This window comes from Solanum verrucosum, unplaced genomic scaffold (genome assembly GCF_900185275.1).
Source record: "Solanum verrucosum unplaced genomic scaffold, falcon-dt-bn FXZP01000196.1, whole genome shotgun sequence".
Taxonomy (NCBI): Eukaryota; Viridiplantae; Streptophyta; class Magnoliopsida; order Solanales; family Solanaceae; genus Solanum; species Solanum verrucosum.
The window spans coordinates 3,268,659-3,293,698 of NW_026020420.1; the positions used below are offsets into that span (position 1 = coordinate 3,268,659).

Genomic DNA, 25,040 nt, shown 5'->3' on the forward strand with positions numbered 1-25,040 from the left:
TCTATCTAAGCCGTGTAATTTTTCGATGAGTGAGTGTTTATTGACTCCCTAGACAAAGATGACTCCTCAATGGTGTATAATTATGTTTTAAGTGATTTATTAGTGTAAAATACTTTTAATATATCATTGAAACTCAATTGGAAAAGGTAATTAAATTAAATACATTTTTATTACATAGTTTCTTGGCGTGTCCATTATCTAATATCCACTTTTTCTTGCTACCCATATCTTAATTCGACCATTATCTTTCATCTTTTTTCTTCATCACTAAAATTGTATTGTCATCAATAATCATGATTTTGACTAATAAAAACTGCGGTGAAATGGTAAATACTTCTTCATCTTCAACCAGAAGTTTCATGTTATTCAATCTTTAGGTATATATAGAACCATCTTTTGTAAGGAAACATTTACCTTCAATGTGATACCATTCGACGCGAATTCAGAATAAGTCCGACCCCAATACAGATACCGAACAACGATTAATAATTAAACAAAAATAATTTGAATCATGACCAATGACCCTTTGTGCACACTTTTCTTACCTCCTACGTCAACAAATAAAAAATCTCCATGCTTTCATTATATCCCACACATGTTCATAACTATTTTAAACTCTTTAAATCCACCATAAAAAAAGTACAACCAAAACAACACATCAAATCAAAATATACACTAAACTATGAATAACACAACTACAAGGACCATTTTTTTTTGGTCCATTTCCTTTACCATTTTACTATCTTCCATCATTTTTCCTCTATATTACAATAACCAAACAAATAATGATAATTTTCTAAATAGGGTCATAGAAAAAAGTGGTATACAAGATTTCTTTTTTGTCTTTGATGAAATTACAAGATCATTATTATTATTGCAAAGTTCTAAATGTGAAAATTCCAAATGGAACTCAAAACTTATATCATTATATGGAGTTTCTCATGTTTTAACAGTGGATTTAAATGGTTGTGGAAATTTCAGCAGTATACAAAAGGCTGTGGATTCTGTTCCTGATGATAGCTCTACTAGAACACTTATTCTAGTTGATTCAGGCACATACAAGTAACTTTTTTCTATTTTTTTTATTTTACTTATTTTTCATTTTTATATATATTGATCGGAGTTTAACTCATATACATTGAAAATAGAAATAATTTTTACTATATCATATTAATTTGACTTATTGTAGCAAGTAATCTACCTTATTTTAAGATCGTAGATCCCACTTTTTAAGGAGGAATATATATATATATATATATATATATATATATCCTCTTAAAATCTCAACAATACAATTTTAACAATACAATGAGTTAGGTGATAATAATCTTAAATATTGAACTTATTAAATTTAAATCAGAATTCGCTCTATATACCATCGGTGTATACAAATTGTATTCTATTTGAGTTTGTAAGGAAATTCAATTGTAACTTAGACACTACCAATATAAAGAAATTTGTTGTGATAGATAATTTGCTTTATTTTTTTGGTTATAAACTCTTTTTTTATGAACAATTACTTGTATTGATAGTGTCAAAAGTTATACGCACTATCACTACATCAAAAATTATTTTTCGTGGTAATTAATTAACGGCAATAGGTTAGTTGCCGTTTATTTTTTTTAGAGGCAATTGTCACTCTTTGTAAATATCGCTAAAGGATCCAATAACAATTAACTAATGCTGATAAATTAAAGGATTCAACACTCTTTGTTAATGTTCTTATTTATTACCACTAAAAGTTGTTTTTGTTGTAGTGTATATATGTTACATTACGAGTCAGTGTATACAAAGATATTTAACTCTTAGAATTATAATTTTAATTAATTGGAGTTTTACTATGCTATTAATTCTGGCAGGGAGAAAGTGGTAATAAACTCTAGCAAAACAAATTTAATAATACAAGGCCAAGGTTATCAAAATACTGCTATAGCATGGAATGATACTGCAAATTCTACTGGTGGAACTGCTAATAGTTTCACTGTTGCTATTTATGCTCCCAATTTTATTGCCTATAATATCAGCTTTCAGGTATACTAATTTTATTTTATTTTCATAATGTGATCAATCTTATAATTAATTTTTTTTTTTCTCATACAATTTTAATTGGAGATAATTTTTCATGAGTAATATTAGTAGATCCAATGTATGCTGCTGCTACTACTACTACTACTAAAAAAAAGCTACTGAATTTAGCGTTGACCAATCGCTAAATAGGACATGATTTTTTGACAATCGTTATAGGATAAGCTATGTAATTTTGTTTGTGACTAATTAATACATGTTTTCTTATATATAGGAGTCTTATAGTCTCTGTTATCTTTTTCTTAAACTAATCGCGGTGTCAGATCAATTTATATATACATTGACTAATTTCATGGTTATTTGCTTTCTCCCATCAAGATACTCGATAAATTTGTCCGCTAAAACTTGAACATACAAGGCAGAAACCATCATCACTAGTATTTTTGCTTTAAATTTGAATATGAGACCTCATAATGGTTTGCAGTACTATAAAGAAACTATTACTCCCTCTGTCCATTTTTAATTGTCATGTTACGTTTTTCAAAGTCAATTTGACTAATTTTTAAAGTTAAATTAGATTACATTAATTCGATATTTTAAACAAAAAATTTAGATATTCAAAAACTATATGAAAAGTACTATAAATTCCAATTTTTTTGCATATCAATATGATGAAAAAATATATCGTAAAATGTTAGTCAAAGTTATTATCGTTTGACTCTAAAAAAAAAAGAAACTATGACAATTAAAAGTGAACGGGGATAGTATTATTTGTAATTAATATTGAATTGAAACAGTAAAAATTCATATAATCAACATCAACTTGCTTGAAATTGAGGCACAATTATTATTATTATTTATTTATTAACCATGTTTTTTTTTGTGATTTTAAGAACACAGCTCCAGCAGCTTCACCAGGTGATGTTGGAGCACAAGCAGTGGCTGTAAGAGTAAGTGGAGATGAATCTGCATTTTATGGTTGTGGATTTTATGGAGCACAAGATACTCTTAATGATGATAAAGGAAGACATTATTTTAAAGAATGCTTCATTCAAGGATCCATTGATTTTATTTTTGGAAGTGCTAGATCACTCTATGAGGTACATTTATTAACGGGTTCGTTCGTGTATACAACTTAAATTCATTTATTTTTTGGTTTTGAATAACTTATGTTGCTAGCCAATAGTGTTTACTTAGACCATGTATTTTAACAAATAATGACATGAATGAGCTAAATTTTTAACGGATAACATAAATGAGCCATTTTTTAAAGTTTGATGACATATTTGATTTTTTCCCCTTTAAATAAATATCCGACTGAATTCAATGTTTACTTACCCTAGTCGGTATACATAAGTTTATGGGTTCTGAACTTGCTATTAAATTCGTAGTCTTCATAGTTACTTAATTCACAATTAAATATTTACACATATTTGATGGTTTTCGTAATACAAACACAAAGTCTAAGCAAAAGTTACTAGGTTCATCGAAATATGTAATTGTTATACACCGGTTATACTCATTATAAATACATGTGCTAGCTATTTTTCAGTTTAAACATTGAGTGAACGACTATTTAGGTTAATTCTTCTTCTTCTTTTAATTCCAAACTCCATAACTAATACGAGTAATTATGAATTCAAATATTACGTTCAGAATCTATAAACTTCAAATTCTGACTCGACTGTTTACGACAGGATTGCAAGATAAATTCAATAGCAAAAGAAGAAACAAGTGGTGAAATAGGAGGATCCATCACAGCACAAGGAAGAAATTCCAAAAATGAAAATTCTGGATTTTCATTTTTAAATTGTGTTATTAATGGCACTGGAAAAATATGGCTAGGCAGAGCATGGGGAGCATATGCTACTGTTATTTTTTCCAAGACTTATATGTCTGATGTGATTTCCTCAGATGGATGGAATGATTGGAGAGATCCAAATAAAGATCAGTAAGTATTAATGATCATCACATAATTTGTTACTTTGTCTGTTTCATTTTATGTGATAGTGTTTAAATACATATTGAAATTTGAATACGGAGTTTAATTTAAGGGCTCGTTTGGACATAGTACTCTTAAAAAACATGTTTGGTATACGTTATGTCAATTTTTCACTCCAAACTTGTAAAAAAAAAAACTCGTAAAACTTTAATATTTTTTCAAGTGATATGCATGTTCACTCAATTCATGTCCATACTCTATTAAGATTTCGATTGAAAAGATGTTAGACTGGTAAAATATGTGCTTAAGAAGTCGAGATAATCATGATTGAAGTCAATTCTACATTTTCTTACTTAATCTTATTTATAAAAATAGCACTTAAACAATACTACTCGAAATGAAGCCCAATTGATTCAATTTGGTTAGTTGAACAAACAAAGAATACACCTTTTAAAACTTATGTTCTTATATTATACATTGCATAACATTTCTATGGCTATTAGATCATGTCATTAATAAGGATGAAATATAAACTATATATTATAAAATTTAATTATTTCTAAATATAGAAATACGTCTATTCTTTTTTGGATAGACTAAAAGGACCAGAGTAATGTTAAATACTTAAAGACTGAATATTACCATGTTTTGCAGGACAGTATTGTTTGGAGAATATGATTGTTTTGGACCAGGAGCTAATTACACAGATAGAGTATCATATGCAAAGCAATTGAAGCAAAATGAGGCAAATCAATACATGGATATTTCATTTGTAGATGGAGAACAATGGATTTCTAATGGAAGATCAGACACTTAATTTTTGAGATTCATTATATTTTAACATAAGATACAAACCTTAATTAAGATTTTAGAAAAAAACTTACTAAGGATATACATTATGATATATTACTTTGTTGTATAATGACAAATAAAAGCTTTTTTACTCGATATAAAATCATACTTAACTTATGGATTTTAACTATAATTATCTAATAAGTGATTTGATTGTGTATTTGTTTACATCATCAGTACATAAAACTTAACTCTTTTGCAATTTATTCTATTTAAATATATATAGTCCATGTATCTCTTTTGCATGAAACTCATATTTTTGAAGCAATTACATGTCTGTACAGAAGTATTTAATGTATTTTAGCACGATGAGATATATCCATGACATTGCAATCATGTATTTTTTATTTCCACCTAAAAAAGGATGTAAAACACATATAAAAGATTAATATCTTTTTTTTTGATAAAAATATAAAAGATAAATATCTTATGGATCTATTATAACAAGAATCACAATACAAAATTAGTTATAAGATAGAAACTAAAAAGGGCACTGCAAAATCAGTTTACTAAGTAGAGATCCGTTGTCTCTATTGGTAAGGTAAGGCTTAGTACAGTCGTACTTCACCCTTTGACGATTTTATTTTTATTAATAAATAAATGCTAGATACTCTGTCTAGTAGAATAAATCCACTTTAAAGAAGAAGACGAATCACCCTAATATTTAAATATGAGGTCCTTGTAGCCTTCCTTATTTTCAGAATAGTACTTGACCTCAGCCTGCAAAACAGAAAAATCATTCTCAGCATGTTCACAATTGTTAGAAGAATTGAAAAGACTTCTAAGAGTTAAATGTCAAACTAGTACTCTTTTATCAAAAGTTTTGGTTACTCCATTTACCATTATGCTAATTGCTAATCTAATAACTTAGAAGCAAAAAAGAGCAAATTGAAGCATGTTGTTTAACTCATGCAATGACAGATTTCATACTAAGAACATATCGCGTTCTTCCACTTTGCTATTCGATATTGTTAGTACTTAGTTACTTTTAGCAATTGAGTTCATAATATAACAACAATATCAAAATTATGCAGAAGGGAGAATGAGCATATCCTTTATGTCAATAAACTTGAGTATGAAGGCATGATTCAGTTTCACATCCAAGTTCACGCCTTTAAACATCCAAACTGGTCAATAGGAATAATTCTAAAGGTATAAAATCTGAGCTTCTATGGAAGAGTTATATGAATGTTGATGAGCCATATTCAATCTTATTTCATTATACCTGACGAACTTTTTGAGGGATAGCAGTTCTTAAGTGAAAAGAATAATTCTGTCAAATGTATACACCAAGCATCCATAGCAACGTACCTTGCGAACTCCTATTATGGCAACCAAAAGCTTTTCACCAATCATTTCTTTGAATAATGAATCTTTCTCTAAAGCTTCAACAGATTCAGAGAGAGTCAATGGTAATCTTTGAAGATTCTCTTTAAGGATATCAGGATCTCCATCTGTTTCACAAGAAAACATAAGTGGAATGACGGATAACAGAGAATATAAAAGTATGTACTCATAAATAAATAGAATAATCCCTTGCTCTATTTGTTTCTAACCAAACTAAGAAAACTCAATGGCTGATACAACTAACTTACATGCACTTAGCTAGAAGAATTCCTTGTCATATTTTAAACCGAATCCATTGTCATTAGTTTCTTCTTTCTTCCTTTTTTTAACCCCTCCCTAGGAGCTCCCATCCTTTTTGCTCCCTTGGTGAATCGAACTCACAACCTTCGGGTTGGAAGTGAGGGGTGCTTACTATCCGAGCAACCTCCCTCTCGTCAAGTTTCTTTCTGTTACCCCTTTATTTTTATTTTTTCCTTTTGCAGATAAGTGAATAGAAGGTCAAAGATATTTTGATTTGACATATCAAAGAGAGGAGAAACAATGACATCTAAACATTAGGAATTGATCTAAATTCACATGGTTTGAATCAGAAGATGTGTCAAGAGCCAAAGGGTAGCATCTATTACTCCCTCCGTCCCATTTTATATGATGTACTTTGATTTGGCACAAACTTTAAGAAAAATGGAAAGACTCTACAATGTTCCGAAAATACCCTTATTAATATGTCTAATTTGTTAAATAAAAAAAAAAACTATATCTGACTTTGAATAGAAAAGTTTATGACTTTTTTCTCTCTCATAAGTTAATGTCACATCAGTCATTAATATAAATCAAAAAGAGTCCAATTCAAGAAGGGTAAAATAGGAATAATGTCATTAAATATTTACCAAATAAGGAAATGTGTCATTCTTTTTGGGACTGACCAAAAAGGAAAGTGAGTCATATAAATTGGGACAGAGGGAGTAGTTGTTATGTTTTCCTACGTGAACTATCACCATCTATGTATTAAACACACCTCAACTATCAATAGTTCCCTTTTCCTGCGTGAACTATCACACCATCTATGTATTAAACACACACCTCAACTATCAATAGTTTCATTTTCCTACCTAAACTATCACCATGGAAGATGGAAGTAGAGAAAATTACTAAAAGATATCTTAACTTACCAACTGGTTCTGGAAGGCTTAAGTTTCTCCGCAAGCCATCAATTCCAGCAGAAATTATAGCAGCAAGACCCAAGTATGGGTTTGCACATCCATCAAATGCTTTAATTTCAAAATTGCTTATAAGGCCATGTGCAACTCCAGGAGGGCTAGCAGCTCTCAATGGTGCCTCCCTGTTTTCTTTCCCCCAGCAGAGGTATGCTCCACTCCACATGTTAGGTTGTATGCGATCATAACTGCACTTAAAAAGAAGTATTGAATGATTTTCATTAGTCTTTCTGCAATTAATTTCAGGCCTCCAAGAGGTAAGGGGAAGGTCTTCGTACACCCTAACCTCCCCAAGACCCCGCTAGTGTGATTACAGGGGGTATGTTGTTGTTTCCGCAATTAAGTTCAGAACACAGAAAAGTTGAGATAAAATCTACTTTTAAGGTTTGAGAAAACAAGAGATTTGCAGCTCTAGTAACAATGAAAAAGAGAGAATATTGGGAAGAGAGGCAAGGAGGAACTTCTTTGGTTTGGTTACTAGCAACTCCAATTAGCTAAAAGGCCAGAAATTCCTTGTGCAAATATCTAAGCCTTTAAGGATCAATAGTCCTTGGCCATTGATCGTTCACAAATTTGAAAATTGAGTAAAAACAATTAACTTGTCATGAACCAAAAATAAATAAAGTAGTGGAAATATTGTTATTTCAGAGTGAGGCTATATAATTACAAATACTCCACTTATCCTCTATGTTTTCTTGGATTTTCAAAACGATGCCGCACCCGTGTCAGATCCTCCAACAATAACTACTTTTGGAGGATCCTAAATGCTCTCGTCAACATTTTTGAAGAGTCAGAACAACATAGCTTATTCTGATAGTGATAAAAGAGAGGAAGAACAGGAAGCAATGTAGAGCCCTCTAGATAAAAGCACAAAACTAATCGCCAATAGATATAAAGGAAGCAGAACATTCAGAATAGTAGAAAATCTCTAACCTATTAGGGAGTGGTGCAGTGAATGGTAATATGGCAGGAAGATGATTTAACACCCCAGCCATGAATGCTTCCCCAATCTTTGACATCCCATACCGACTTGATTCACCAGACGCCATAAATACATTTTCTCCATTCTTGGATAAACTGATGTGCACATGCGATCCCGAACCAATATCATCTAATGCATACCTACAAAAAAAGAGGCGACAAGGTAACAAACTGAGAGGTCTCCCTTGTGATACTTCATGCAGTAGAAGTTATGGAAATTGGAGTCCTGACAGAAATCTCCAGAGGTCAGAGAAATAAATCAAAAAATAATACAAAAGTAACATCATTTGTTCTTTTACCTCAACTATTTCGGAGGAAAAAAATACCACTTGCATTAAACATAATGAAACCTCTCCAACGATAAAAAGGCAGCGCGGTGTACTAAGCTCCTGCTATGACAGGTTCGGGGAGAAGCTGGACCACATTGGGTCTTACATATGCAACCTTACAGAAAGCTACTTTTACTGTTGTTATGCCAAGGCTCCCCTTCAACCCTCTCCCATAATAACATATAAAATTTTAATTTTCTATCTAAAGGTAGAGAAATGTGCAACGGAGAGCATGTGTTCTTTTTCCATTTTCCAATATAGAAAAGATTCTTCCTCTTGCGAGTATCTCTCAACCTCGGATTGAGGGGGTTCAGAGGGGAGAAGAAAAGAGTTCCGTTTTTACTTATAACCGAGAAGGATGTAGTTGTTAGTAGAGTTTAAATGGAACTAATTAAGGTGTATAAAGGAAAGCACATAATATGCAAGAATAACTATGAAGATAAAATAGGATTGCCCAAGTGCGAGTAAAGATTGAATGGCAGGAAATTATGCACTATCAATGACTACTTTCATGTTAGTTACTAGAGAATATGAGAAGAAGAGGTATTCCAAAGCCAACAGAAGAAAAGATCCCAAAAATGTTTTTAATCTTAAAACCAACAAGCATGGCTATGGTAACGGTTTCTAATTCAATACCAGACTTGATTAAATTACACTGACTACACATTTTGGTCAAGCCAATAAGGTAAATAAAAAACAATTAAAACTTGAGCTTTCACATATCAACATTGCAATTACTCAGGCATCAAAGTATGAAATACTGTGAGCATGTGGAAAATGTGTTATGCATCTCACTAATGTTTCTGTCATGAATTTCATACATGGAGCTTCAACCTTGTAAACAAAAATATAGAAATTAAGCGGAACTAAAATACCATTGCCATAGCACTTTAAAGAAAAGCAAAAGCAAATCCACATCAAGAATTCAAATAAAAAGAGCACCAAAAAGCAATGTGGGCACATTGTGCTACCTACTTTGGCACAAAAGTTGCCAGCAATCCATGTTTCCTTGCAACTGCTTTGATGACTTCACGTGCGAAAATTAAGCTGTCAGCTGCTCTAAAACAATCTGTGTATTTTAGAGCAATTTCAAACTGACCTTTCCCAGCTTCTGCATGTAACTGTATATTTAAAGGAGACAACATCAGAGAGGAAGTCTTTGTTGAATTGGAAAATAGTACAATGAAATATATTTTGTATATCAGTCTTACTTTTAGGGGAAAATAAAAAATAATGTAGTTTATATTGCGGGAATGTTCTCTTATAGTTCTATAGATAGTATGGTGTCATGGCATTATATTTCTACAATATAAACTACATTAATTGTTCTTTTGCAAGTCAAATAGGAATACATCTTCAAAAATGTAGGAAGATCAAATATGCAAGTCAAATCTTGCAATTAGGAATAAATATTCAAAACAATGTAGGAAGATCAAATTAGCAAGTCAAATTAATGGAGACTTACTTGTTCGACTGCAATATTCAACGATTGAAGAGAAGCGAAAACCTCTTCAAGTATTGGGGATGCAGCATCAAATGATGATGTAGAACAGTAAGAAGTCCTGTCAAATGGTGTCCATTCTTCTTTGCCATTTCTGTATAATTTCATTCTATGTTTACGCTAACATATTACAGACCAGAATCTCCAATCACACATATCACATATCATGGAAGAGAAAATCCAACATCCAACTATTAAGGGAAAACTCAACTGATGTAACTCACAATAATACAAACAAAACTCTCAAACACAATATTATGGGAAAACTTGACTGACATACCTGAATATACTCTTCAAAAGAAAAAATTCATTTTCAAAGCCTGCATTCACCACCTGAACATGTAGATATAAATTAGATAAATATGATTTTTTAGATGTTGCACAAAAAAATATTAAACATACCAAGTCGAATTCATCTTTTAAAACTTTAGAGACTCTGCGCAATGCTTCTCGCGGACAATATTCCCAAACTTTACCAGGTTCAATGTACATGTCAGCCAAAACCATTTCTTGTTGTTTATTCCTGGATCAAAAGATACACATTAAACTTGATTAGGGAACACGAAAACCAAACCATGTTAGAACGAAACTTGAGCAGATAATTTCCATGCCAAGGTCCATATTTAGAACAATGAAATAGTTGGACATCAACGTGTGAAATTTTTTAGAGAAATATAATTGTACTTTGATCTTCTATCTGTTTCCTACATGTTCACAAAATATATGACATGATATCATGGAAGAATTGCATCAATATTTCAACCTACATTGAAAGCTTTACGCAATTGAGTTTGATGACATCTACAACACATAAATTGGACAAGGAGGGAGTGGTGACGCTGCAAAACAACTGATATATGGAACCTTGAACTATGGAAAACATTTACACTTTGGAAAGAACCAAATCTAAAAATCAGAGCTGATAATGGATTTAATCATGTTTTCTCAAATCCTATTAAACTTCACTCCATTATATTGAGCTTCTACTGTAAGTGACCAGGTAACTGACCTCATACCCTTTTTTTATAAAACAGACTTCATACCTTATATCTTCTTTCGGTGATTTGCAAGTGCAGAAATTGGAGTTCTGCCCTTTACATCTGGTTAACTAGACATTCAACAAAATTGGAAAGATTCTATATTATTTCTAAAAACCAATTAGAACACAGTTGACAAAATCTCCATAGCAAAGCATTTGAATGAGTGAAGGAGGGTCTTCTCTGATCTTAACATTTATGACATGTCAGAGGAAATTCATGAAGATAACCCAGAGCATACGGATGCTAAAATAAAGCTTAAAATTCAAAAAGATAAGAAAAAGAGTGTATCTTTCAAACAGTTCTAAATGTTAAGCAGTACCACGGGAGTCTGCATTTGGTAGATAAATCAGGAACGATTCTGGTCTCTCCCGAAGCGGAGAGATTAGTATCCACTGCAGGACCATCAGATGATGAACTCATTCCCATACATGCACAAGTTAAGCCTACACCGTGCTTTTGCACAGAACTATAGAAGCGTTGTTGTGGAACAACCTGTGCACAAGACATGAACAAATTCAATCCACTTTTGACTAGAACATAGAAACTTGAAAAATGTCCCAATATCATGTATTGAAGGTAATTGAAAAGCCTGAAAAGTAAGCTTGAGCTTGCTGTACTTGACCTAAGTAAAACAGCAGATACAATTATGGAGATTTGGTATTTTGAAAAAATTCCTAATAGAACTATTACTTGGTATTAACTTTCAAATTATCATAGCCAACAAGACAATTCAAACTATGTAATAGTAACTCTACAAACCGCCATTAGAGACAGAATACTTCAACAAAATATTGATTTATTTGATAATTACAACATTTCACTTTCTCTGGATGCCTTTACTCAAGAAATTCTCTGCCCAGTATGCCTGAAATCTTTGGTCCAATTGAAAGACTAGGAGCTATCCCAGATTGAGCTCAATTCCATTTGTTATTCAAAAATCAAACTCCTTGCATTTTCTCAAAGTGGGACAAAGATTTGGGTGGTCACAAGCATCGAAAAGCATATCACATAATAATTCATAATCTTAAGGGAAAAACAGTAACATAAATGAAATAGGCAAAGCTTACACGGCATCTATGCTGGCCAGAAGCATCTATCCAGATAATGCGAACAAAGGTGACATCCTTTGATAATTCATTTAACTCTTCCTCTTGGAAGGAAGATGATAAAGGAGGTTTTACATCAGAGTATCTTGAAGAAACATCAAGCTTGTAGAATTTCTTTGAGTTTTCTGCAAAAATATCTTTAACAGCTGCAATAGCTTCTGGAATTGAAAGATCACCATCAACACATGCATCACGTAGAACAGAGAATACTACTTCACGAGCTTTCTTTGCACCTACAAGAGAAATTGAGTCCACCTGTATTATTATCTGACAATAACCGTTGTTTTCCTTCCTTACAGCTTCTAAAGAAAATTTTCCCCTGATCGACGTGATAAATGTGCCTCAGGTTTTTTTTTTGTCCCACCTCATCAAGCAAGATTTTCATTTCTATTAAGTATATTGATATAATGTTTGATGAACTTAAGGTACTTATTCACATTTCCAAGGCATAAAATCTTCCAGCTAGGTTGTTAGGAAATGGACATGCCGAACATTCATAATGAGCAAAGGGCACACATTGGGCAATCAAGCATCAGTAAATGACAAACACATCAACTGCACAAAAAATGTGTATCCTCTAATGTTCAAACTCCTTCAAACTCCAACAAGAGTGAAGTGTGCTGCGAGGACATGACATTCAGAAAGAATTGTTTGTACTTTTTAGCAGGCCAGATTTAACGGGTGTTCAGGATTAGCTGAAGCTAAACTTTCTATTATCTTTTGAAAGGCTACAAAAAGCTTGTCATGTCATGCGCTAATGATACAAGATGAAAAAGGAATCCAGGACAAACCTAAATAAAAGGTTTCCGCAAATGCGATGCCATCAGTGCTGAACATAATCTGTCAATATGCCAACATCAGATAGGAAAATGTTCACTGTTAGATGGAGAAATTATTAAGGCTCTGAAAGAGTAGTCAACCTAAGAATATAGAAATCTGCAGCCTGAACTAGAAAGATAATTATTAGGTACTTCAGTATATAATTTGGACAACCTTATTCATTGGGGAAAGCTCCAAGAGTTCTTTCACTGAGGATACCATCCCATGGAAGCTAAGTTTAGGAATTGCCAATCCAAAATCAAGATAGACCTGTAACAGAAGACATTGGCCCTGTTAGAGAGAACGAAAGCAAAAGATACAATCTTCTTCATCATCGTTAGACGTTGAAACATCTCCTATGTGGCAGGTGATACAGAATTTCAATATAGAGCTGTATTTACACATAAGATCTACACATTGATAATTTCAGGTGTAGGACAAAAAATCTCACTTGCATAAGATCTACATATTGATAATTTCAGGTGTAGGACAAAAAATCTCACTTGGGGGTACACAGAAGCCAGGTATGAAGCTTCCCTTGAGAACGGATAGGACGCATGCAAAAGCACTAACCGACTCTTCATGAATCTCTTATCCTCAAGAAGATTTCGAAGATGAAGAGGATTAGCAAGCCTTAGATCCAAATCCTTGTCCCCGAAACTGAAATGAAGAAATAAAACAATGTTACTTATAATAACTGGGAGGATTTACAAAAAGAAATTCTTTTTGCATGCATCTCACATTTGAATTGTAATTTTGAAAAACAAGAATATCATGCCATCAGCAAAAGGCTCAAAAACGGTTGACTTGATTGACACTAGAATAGCTAGAAAGAAAAATGAGTTCAAGCTAACTATTTCAAAGACAATCTTTTTGTTACCCGGTGTGTATTTGCATTGGCAAGTCATAACTTTGAGCCACCTTCAAAGCATGCAGGAAGATATAATCAATGAAGCTCTTGTTTGAGATTCGGATGGGATGCCCAGCTGGAAGCACAGAAACTATCAGAATCACATGCTCAATTTTGGTGCAATACAACCCCACATCTCACAACACTCACCACATAAAACATCACTAAGGCCCTCCTCGGCCTCCTTTTCAGTAACTTCCGTATTAATTGCAAGACCGCTGCGATATGCTACTATACTTTTAAATGCAAAAACTTCATCCGCTACTGTATAGAAAGATCAGGAAAAACTTTTGGAACCACAATTCGTTAGCAGCAACAAAAATGTGTATTTGCAATATTCCTGAATATATTGACAGATAATCAAAGGATATGACTTCAAATCCTCAGTGAAAATCTCCATGAATGATCTCAGTGTCCATGTTCCATTTGAACCCTATAATAGAATAGCATAGGAAAGGAGAAAAAGATGAGCAAATTTAACAGGGGTAGAAGGAGTTAAGGATGAATATTCCAGAGATGATAGTATGAGAAAAAATGAGCTCGCTCCCTCTGGTTGTGCCACTGATTATCAACAGTTAAAGAAAAATGGAGAAAAATGATTTGAACTCCTAGTCCCTCCACTTCATAGTCAATAAATGCGAAGGAGCTATCAATATTTTAACACAGTAGAAGAACTCGGCAATGAACATCAGCAATAGCAACACGGTTACATAAAATGATATCATATACTAGCTCCTTATATATGTATGAAGCCTACAAAGTCAGGTTCTTTTACTAAAGGGTCAAAATTCAAGTCAAGCAATGACATTGTTCTAAGAAAGTAAATCAAAGTCACTCATTTCTGATACTAAGTCATTGGTTTATATATATTTTCCTTTATAGCTCCTGTTTTGCATCTCTTCTTATGCGCATTATCTCAGGGTCTACTAATCTGAGAGGCACTAACTGGTGAAAGAAGACTCAAACAACACTAGAATAGTTATGATTCAACCGAGTATCCCGTTTCAACTACCAGAGCATAGTGTTTATCCATTTTACCCCCGTGATTCCACAAATACATTTGAGTAAATAGCAGTATACAGCATAAATGATTATTGTATTACCTTCTCAAGAATCTTTTCAGCTACACGCTCAACTCGGAGTATTCTACCAACTGTTGGTACAAAATTTCTATGCCATTTGATGTCAATTTTTTTGTCCAACTCAATTCCATCATCAATAAGTAAGACAGAGATTTTTGCAGCTTTGAAGCAAACAGCAGCGCTAGACTCCAACCCCAAGCGCTGGCGAGATTCTTGAACAGCATGCAAGGATAAGCTTGAGCCATATATTCCCGCGATTTCTTTGAGGCTTCTCTGAAAGAAGAAACAATGATGTAAGATGAATTGAAAAAGAGCAAAAAAAATGTCTATTAACTAGATTCATGAATGACAAGCTAATAATATGCCACATAAATAAGTAAAAAGATTACATCAGGAAGACCTTTGCGCATGTCCTTGGTCAGAAACTATGAAAGTAATCACAATTGTTATGGTAAAACGTTAATGTAATGACCCTCCAGGTCATTTTTAGATTAAAGGATTCTTTCCCTCGTATAGAGCATTCCTGTAGCGACCCCAAGTCATTTATGACTTGTTGGCACTGACTGTTCGGTCGCCTGGTCGTTCGTTTGGGTTTTAGGCCCGTTTCCTTGTTTTGGAGATTTTTATAACTTGAAAAGTTGACTTTGGTCAACCTTCTTGAAAGTCGTGCTCAGATGAAAATTCTGACAGCTAGGTTAGCTTCGGAAGATCGATTTTGGTCTAGAACGACCCTTTGTTCACTTCCCGAGGCTTTAGATGGCAGTTGTGGAATCTGGCTCAAACGATACTGGGTGTGGGATCCACTTTTCATCGAAGCAATCTCCAAATGGAAATTCCACCTTCACCGTTGAGTCCGAAATATCGTTTCCAATCAGATTCCATATATGGTTTGTATTTTTTCGACTCCAAACGAGTCCGAAACATCGAAATTTAAGTTTGAAGGGTTGTAGAATTTTGACGTGGCAGAGCCACGCGACGCCACGTGGCGGCGATGGAAATCTGGAAATTTCCAGATTTTAGGACGATTTTCGTCCATTTTTTTTCCCCTCAACTTCAACATAAGATTTCTCCTTCATTTTGAGTCCAAATTAGGTGCTTCAAAAGGCTAACTTCAAGAGAATTTCGTGGGGAATCTAGCAGTGATCTCAGAAACGCGATGGGAGGCTTCGTTTGAGGTAAGGAATCGAATTTAGCCACTGCTAGGATGATTTCCGGATTGAATTGTTGTTGAATTTTGAAATGTGAGATCTTGATCATCTTAGGTCCATTTTGAGTCATTCTTGAGGCTAACTTGTAGAGTTTTTCGCAAGGATCGTCGTGGTATAATATGTTTGGGTTGGAAGGGTCTCGTTTTTCCAGAAATTGGTGATCAAGGGGCTGCCCATTTTAATTGTTGTGGCTGATTTGCTATGTTTTAGGCATCTGTTTGTGCTAAATTTTGGGGTATTAGTTTAGTAAGGTATTTGGGACGTTTTCACGGATTCGTTTTCGAGATTCCAATTGTGGTCCCCACAATCCCTTTTTAGACCCGATTTTTGGTCCGTCTCCGAAAAATATAATTTTAGTGTCAATATATTCGTAATGACGAGGTGATTAACCTTTTGTTAGTAGGGAAGCATTTGGAGACCGTTCGGAGGGGAAAAGATCCGGTACCGTGAGTTGGAGCACGCGTAGTCGGCTTTCGGGTAGGCTATGGCTTTCTCTCGTGAGATTGAGCATGTTTAGGCATTTGTTTATTGATTTGCTTGAGTATGGAGGGGTTCGGGTGTCGAGCATGCTAAATTTCTATAATTCCTGCCTTAGACCTTATTTCGGGAAAGTGTTGGATTATGACAGCATGTCTCTTGATATTATTGAATATCCATATCTTGTGGTGTATATGATAATATTGATTTGAAGTATGTTTGGCCTTAGTCTAGGCTTAGACTAGTGTTGCCATAGACTTGCGAGATTTCGGATGTCGTTGGGCAGTAGAACTTTTTCCGACGTCGTTTCGGACGGTCAGCTCCTTGTAGACTGATATAGCAGACTTGAGTCTGATAGTCGGTAACTCAGCTTATGACCTTGTATCCATAATGCCCTGCTTTTCTGTTAGCTACAGTACCCGGTTAGAGTCCGTGGTCCAGCTTACCTGTGATCTGGTTTTGGCTACAGTACCCGGTTCGAGTCCGTGGTCCAGCTTGCACGTGGTGTATTCCCAATTCCTCACTAAAGCTTCAGTTTAGTCTTGATTACTCTCATCTGTAGGTTGAGGTTTTGGAGGTTGGAGAGATTCCGAGTAAAGTCCGGGACGTAATGAGATCCTGGAATATGATTGGGAATGGTTCAGTTAAAAGTCCGGAAATTGGTAATATTGTGATAGACCTTCTAGCTCCATTATTTTACTTTAACTGCCGATGCATCTGCCGGGCTTATGGGGGTCCGTGCAGGTGTTTCTTTTATTGTGCACGAGCGTACCTGTCGGGTTTATGGGAGCCCGGCGGAGTTAGTTAGATTACTTGTCTTTGTTGCCTGTACGCTCGTGTACATACCCCCATTTACTACTCTTTGCACTTGATGTGACCCTTTATTTGCATTTCAGTTCACTTTTGCTTATCTTGCTCAGTCGGCCTATGATGCCTACTGGGTACCTGTTATTTTGGTACTCATGCTACGCTCTGCATCTATTTTGTGATGCAGGTCCGAGCACTAGTAGCCAGCGTTGATCGAGCTTGGAGTAGACTTATCTGGAGACGGGGGTGAGCACACGGCGTTTTGTACTATTTCAGTCTCCATCTGTATATATAGACTTGTCTTCTTCCTTTCGAGACAATCCAGTCTCTGTTGTCCAGTTTTGGGACTTGTACTCATTTTGTAGTAGCTCTGTACTGGTGACTTCCAGGTTCTGAGAGGGATCTTTATTTGTATATATGTTTTGAGTTGCTTCCGCCTGTTTATATTGTTATTTTCCTACTCTTGTTTAATTTCTATCCTTAGACCCATTACTTGTTGTTCTGGGTTACGGGTTGGCTTACCTGCTGGTGGGTTATAGTAGGTGCCATCATGACTTGAGAAATCGGGTCGTGACAGTTAATGTAAGACCTGTCATCCCAGATGCACTAAAATGCAGACACATCATTGAGCTTAATGGATTGAAAACACAACCCCGCTCCCATGAAAGGATGCAGGATGAAATTACAGCATAGAAGCAAAGACTTATACCACATTTACGAAATGGAAAGATAAAAAATTAAGATAGTTGTTCCTTGAAAAAGTGAGGGGTCAAGCTACCTCCAATTCTTAGTCAAAAAGCTCAAGTAAAACAAGGAAATAGCTAATTTATTGGCCTTGACAACATTGCCTTAAAACTAATTTCTACTTGATGAATTGAGAGAAATGTCATTCTATTTCTATTGTCTAAACGTGGAATGATCTTCACGCAGTCCATAAACACTCAAAAGGAAAAGCAACCATAAAATTATGTGAAGTTTGGAGCACTCTCTCTAGATTCTTATTCAGTATTTAATATCTTACAATTTACTGATAAAATTATGGCGTCTTGGATTTTCCTGTACTAGGGGTATTTTTTGTAACTTCGCAGATTTGTGAAGTCAGCTGCAAATTAAAAGTTTCAACCACAAGTGACTACTTGGAGCTTTAAGAAATTGAATTTGTTAAGCAACAATATTTAAGATCTAGAGTTCATTTCTAGTTGGCTTGTGAATGATTGTGCGAGTGTACATTTATGCTGCAGTGCTTCTTTTTTAAAGAAGATAAGGGGAAATTGAGAGGCGATTACAAGGTGGGGAACAAAGTGAAAGTTCAGGTAACCAACCAATTGGCCTACTAAAATTCCACTATTCTGCAACTTGACCTGGAAACTGCTGTGGATTCATTCCTTAGATAGATACTCCACACTAAGGAGGCATGAAAAAATCGATTAGGCATCTAGAATTTGTTCAACATGAAACAAGAAATGCAATTTATAGTTCTTATATTCCTTTTTGATTTGTCCCAAAAAGAGTCTCTTTCTATCTTTAGTAAGCTTTTCAATTCCAACATTCTACATGGCAAGTTTAAGCCACAAGATTCAGAAGTTTCCCTTTATTTCTTCAACTTTGGGCCTAGTTAAACTAAGACACTTCAATTGGAACAGAAGGAATAACAAATAAGAAATGTCTACACTTTGGTCAACTAATTTAAGCAAAAGATGCCACATTCTCCATAGGGCCCTTTTAGCTCTTCCCTGCAATGTATGCTGCAGAGTGCAGAACCAATATCACAATAAATGAGATGGCCATAACTTAAAAATCAAGACCCCATCTCATTGTTCAGAAAACCAATAAATTGTACTTGCAGAAGCATTCAATACACCAGGACCAACTAGTTTCTCTATCAACCATTAGCAGCTAATGTTAGTGCACATTTTGGCCAACTCTCAATCATGTTTCTTTGGCTGAACGGCATAATATTTCCACAATGCTCATTTTTCTAATCATGAAACGTGGCTAAGTGATCCAACTCACATTAGGCCACAACCTAAATTAACACCTTCACATTTCGATTAATTTACACAAAAAAGTATAATCTTTTCTGCAAAACAAGAAATATTCCTCCAGCTCTTAACTGTAATAAAGCATAAAAACATTCCTTTTTTTCTTTTTCTTTTTTCTGGTTAACACAAAAACAGTCACTGCTCTCTCTCTCTGCAGTGACACTCTTTCCTTTTTCGCCAATTCAAAAAGAATTGTCACCTTCTCTCAAAATCCAAAAGCTCTTTAAACAAAACATTCCCATTTTGCCCTGGACAACTACTATTGGCTTTGAAGTGTTAAACTCAAATGTTCCTTTTCCTTCTCGTAAATTCTGACTATGACAGAGTGAAGCTGATGTATTAGAACCCATTTTTAACATCTATTAAATACTCCGGCCGTCCCAACTCAAGTGTCTTACTTTTCTTTTTAGCAATATCAAAAAGAGTGTTTTTTTCTATATTTAGTAAATTTTTCAATTTCAATATTCAACAAATTTAAGACTATAAGATTCAAAGCACTACATACATCTTCAAATTTTAAGACTATAAGATTTAAAATCCTACTTTTAACACTTAGATTAGGATGGAAGGAGTAGCATAAAAAATTACTCTCTTTATTTCAATTTGTTTAATCAACTTTTTTTTAGTCCGATTGAAAAAGAATCACTTCTTTCCTATTTAGCTACTCGATAATCTCTCTTTTTTCACGTGGCACATCCGACCACAAGATTAAAGACATCTTAGTATATATCTTTAAATAACAAATTTTTAATTTAAAAGCACAAGATTTATCATTTTTTTTAAAATGTACCAAGTCAAAATAAGAGAAAAAAATTGAAACTAAAGAGTATTCATTTTCTTCAAAAAAAAAAAATTCACTTTATTTGAAAATGAGCTATTGGCCGTGAAAATCCAAACAAAGTTGTATTTCAAATTAAGAAAATAGCTTATAATGTGCTTTCCATCTCGATTTTTCATTATTGAAATTGCACTTTAAATTAGTACATTCAAACATAAAAAATATTTCAAATTTTATTAGCAAAAGTATAATCAAATACAATACCAATATCAACTCCATCAAAATAAAAAATAAAAAAGTTGAAAATTATTTGGAATCCATAGCCAAACGCCTACTTAACTCAAAAAAATAATAATCTCTTTTTGGGATAGGATAGGAAAAAAAGTTACCTTGAAGTTGATGGTATGTGGTACGTCGGATAAGGCGTCGCCGGCGGCTTCAGAGAAACAGTTGAGAAAAGGTACCGTCGAATCAATCGCCACTATGTTATGGGCATGAGCATCCACTATTTCCACCGATTCTGCTATTTTTTTCAGCTCTGCAAATTTCTCCATTTTCGCTTTTTCCTCTTCTTCAGCTATACAGAGTACAGACTGAAAAAAATTTGGACTAATTTAATGGAATGGAAAAGCAATTTTATTTTTTGGAAAGTTGGCTTTTTGTATACTTTAGCTTGCCGAAAGTCAATTATATTAATTTTTAAAATTAAAATTAGATTATATTAATTAATAATTTATATAAAAAATTTAAATATTTAAAAATTATACGAAAAATATTTATAATTTTTTCCTATTAATATGATGAAAAAATACATCATACAATGTTAATAAAATTTTTTATCGTGTATTAGAAAGAACTACACGCGCTACCTTACGTAGCTTTATTTTTTGTCTGAATGTTGCTTCGAATATCGCGCCATTTTACTTAATTTTTCTCATAATGAGTGACTATTAACCACGTGAGATTTACTATTTCCAAAAATAAAAAATGTTAAAGTATTGCGAGTTGGTTGAATAGGGATCTCCCAATCTCAATTAAATTCATGCAAGAGTTTGCTTAATATTACCTCCGTCCACAATTGTTTGGCAGGTATACTAAAAATAAATGTTCAAGATTAATTGTCAATTTAAACAATCAAGAAATAATTAGTCATTTTTTTTTTATGCCCTTAATGATAGTGTAGTTCAATTGAAAAGTTATGTGGACTTTTGGTATTCTTGGTATAGTAGGGTTATATTAGTCAAATTACACCTTGTATTAAATTTTCCTTGAGGGGTGTGCATGACCTTACCCTGACAAACAATTGTGGACAGAGGGAGTACAATTTATATTACGTTGTTCTAGAAAAAAACTCCTTGCCTTCTTTATGCTTTACATGCGATAACAATCGCATAAATCAAAGTAGAGGTCGAAAAATTAATTATCATTAAGTGAAAATGCATATATACTCTTTTATTCATTTTACTTGACATTATAATCCTTTCGCTTATATTATTAGTACTAGATAATGGTCCCGTGCTATGCACGAGCCCAATAATATAAATGATATGTTTTGGGACTAATAACGGAGTTTTTGAAGCGATTGTTTGCGTGGATAAAAAGAATAAGTTTTTTTATCACAAACCTGTACTTTCTTTGACACTATTAAAATGGACCCAATATATGTTATTTTTGTTGTCTCAATTTATGTGACACAAATAAAATTTAGAGAGTCATCCAAATTTTCATATTTTTTTTAAAAAATGTTTTAAGTTATTAATTATTGTGATTTATTATATTTTTATGTAACTTTCAAATAACCTACATTACTGGTCACTTTGTCCTAATTTATGTGATATGGATAAAATTACAAAATTAACCCTTTTAAAATGTCTTTTAGATATTTTAAGTTGTTAATTATTATTATTTATAATACTTTTTTGATAATTTTAAAATGATATGTGTTATTTTTTCTGTCCCAATATATGTGAGCCTGATAGAATTCTAAGAGTGAACCTATTTTATTATATAGCTTTTAAATATTTTAATTTGGTAATCATTGTAATTTTTAATTCTTTTTAAGTCATTTGTAAATGATATATGTTGCTTCCTTTGTCCCATTTTATATAGTATAAAAAAAATTCCCAAAACCAACTCAATTTTTAATATATATTTTTAAATATTTTAAATTATTAATTATTGCGATTTATAATATTAAAATAAAATTAAATAGAAAATGTACAAAACTTGTATCAGCCTAAAAAATGACCACGATAATTCGAAGCCTATAGAAAGCAATAAGGTTGTACATAATTTTAAATACTTAATATATATTACTCTGTTTGTCTCAATGTATGTAGCATAGATAAAATTTCAAGAGTCAATCAACTGTTGTTAATTGTTAAGATTTACAATACATTTTACGTAGTTTTCAATAATTTCACATTAAATAATACATATTACTACTTTTGTCTCATTTTATGTGACATTGATAGATTAATTTTAAGAATCAGTCAATTTCTTTTTTTTTGTGTTTTTTTAATAAATATTTTAAGTTGTCAATTATCACGATTTATTATATTTTATACATAATTTGTAACGATAGATTAATTTCAAGAATCAATCGAATTTTTTTATATGTTTTTATTTTTGAAATATTTTATGTTGTCAATTATCATGATTTATAGTATTTTTACGATAGATTCACTTCAAGAATCAGTGGAATTTTTTGTATTTTTTTCAAAACATATTTTATGTTGTCAATTATCATGATTTATAGTATTTATATGCAATTTTTAAATATAAAAAACACACAAAAAAAAGACAAATAAATTAAAATGGACCCAATATATGTTATTTTTGTTGTCTCAATTTATGTGACACAAATAAAATTTGGAGAGTCATCGAAATTTTCATATTTTTTAAAAAATGTTTTAAGTTATTAATTATTGTGATTAATGGTGTTAAATTGTCCAATAATATAAATTTTAGAGGTACAACCATAAAAGAAGAATGTACAACTCTATCTAAGCACATGTAACACTTGTCATGTGCTAAGTAGTAGATATTCCCACTTATTATATATATAGTAATAGAAAAATATTATATATAGAAATGACATATTTATTATTTAACTAAATAATAAATATGTAACTAAAAATCTTGTTAGCTTTTGGTTGAAAGCTAACAAGATAGTTACAATCATAGTTGCATTGTGGCTTATTATATATAGAAAATATTAATAAAAGTGTTTGTCCTAAAGTATTTGTTAATTTTATAAAATCAAGATAAAATTAATTATTATTTTTTTCTCTTAAAATTTATTATTTTTTAACATATCCAGCTAAGAACAATTAGTAAAATATTTTCTTACTTATGATTTTTTTTAGCTATGTGTAAAAAAGAAATGTGATTATTAATATAAAACAAATGGAATATTAAAATATTTCTTTTTCTTTTTAGTTATTCCTTTGACAAGCATCAATTACATAAAATAATAATAATAATTAAAGTTAAATTTTCAAACTTAATTATAAAAATAATTTAGTAAAACAAATTTCCTAATAGATACGAGGGTATCAAGTGAACATATGTCAAATATAATGAAATGAAGGGAGGTTTTTTTAATATTTCGAAAAAATTCAAAAGTGCGACTAATTAATAAATTAATATAATTGAATAGTGTAAATAGTACGACAGTATTAAAATTAAATTGTCAACATATATGACTTATACTGTGATTTTATTTGACTTGCGAAATATGTTAAGCATTCAAACACTTACGCCACATTTGACTTTATCTATTATTTTTGTTTTCTTCCTAACTCTATCTTATAGACAAAAGTTAATTTTTATTTGGATGTGAAGTCACTTTTATTAGGTAACATTTTATCTCAATGTGAAACTTTTCGACATAAATTTAAATTTAATTGAATTCTAATATAAATATGAAATACCGAATATAAAATCAAATTTACCAGGCACATAGAAAGAGATAGGAAATGCAGGACTACCTAACTTTCCTATAAATTGGAAAAAATGAAACAATAACCTACAAGTTGCACCTAGGCTTAACCTAACCCTATCAAATAGATGTATCACAACCAAATTTATTTGTACTAATTCTTTATGACATTTTGACTTGGTGTGCCACCTTAATTAAGACTTAAACAATTGATTTTCAAATACCTTCCATTACTTCTTTGTATGATCATTTTCTTCTATTCATATTATAATTGGTTATAGGTATTTTGTTTAAATCAATTTTTATTGGATTTCCAACCCGCGTTCAATATCTATATTGGAGTCCGATTAATCCGGATTCACATGCGTAGGTCCCCACTTGGGAGAAAGCGCTCCCTATCAAAAAAAATTCCATGCACAAAACTCGAACCTGAAAACTTTGGTTAAGAGAGGAGCAACCTCATCTGTTGCACTAAACTCAAATTTCTAATATGAGTAATCCCAAGAACTCACAATTTGATCCCACCAAAAGGATGTAAAAACATATTAATAGAAGATTAATTAATATCTCATGATCCTCTGCTGAGAAAAAAACATAATTTCAAAGTTAAACAGAACTGAGGAACTTAAATTACTAA

The 25,040-nt window shown here is 32.5% G+C and overlaps 2 protein-coding genes across 2 annotated transcripts; one reads left to right on the top strand and one right to left on the bottom strand.

The window, feature by feature from the left end:
- The first annotated feature begins 658 nt into the window (after positions 1-658).
- LOC125841000 (probable pectinesterase 15) lies at positions 659-4,784 on the top strand. Its single transcript, XM_049519996.1, has 5 exons — positions 659-1,062; positions 1,860-2,031; positions 2,919-3,125; positions 3,723-3,976; positions 4,622-4,784. The coding sequence occupies exons 1-5, from the start codon at positions 683-685 to the stop codon at positions 4,782-4,784; spliced, it is 1,176 nt and encodes a 391-aa protein (XP_049375953.1). The 5' UTR covers positions 659-682.
- A 617-nt stretch (positions 4,785-5,401) lies between these two features.
- On the bottom strand, positions 5,402-21,042 carry LOC125841020 (protein fluG). Its single transcript, XM_049520017.1, has 18 exons — positions 20,850-21,042; positions 15,170-15,421; positions 14,438-14,499; positions 14,217-14,332; positions 14,037-14,142; positions 13,660-13,816; positions 13,331-13,426; positions 13,129-13,177; positions 12,299-12,570; positions 11,551-11,723; positions 10,594-10,714; positions 10,472-10,524; positions 10,156-10,285; positions 9,666-9,811; positions 8,314-8,502; positions 7,336-7,568; positions 6,131-6,273; positions 5,402-5,539 (listed from the first exon to the last, which is right to left on the bottom strand). Exons 1-18 carry the CDS (start codon positions 21,012-21,014, stop codon positions 5,477-5,479), a joined length of 2,526 nt encoding a protein of 841 aa, XP_049375974.1. The 5' UTR covers positions 21,015-21,042; the 3' UTR covers positions 5,402-5,476.
- Between the last annotated feature and the right edge of the window lie 3,998 nt (positions 21,043-25,040).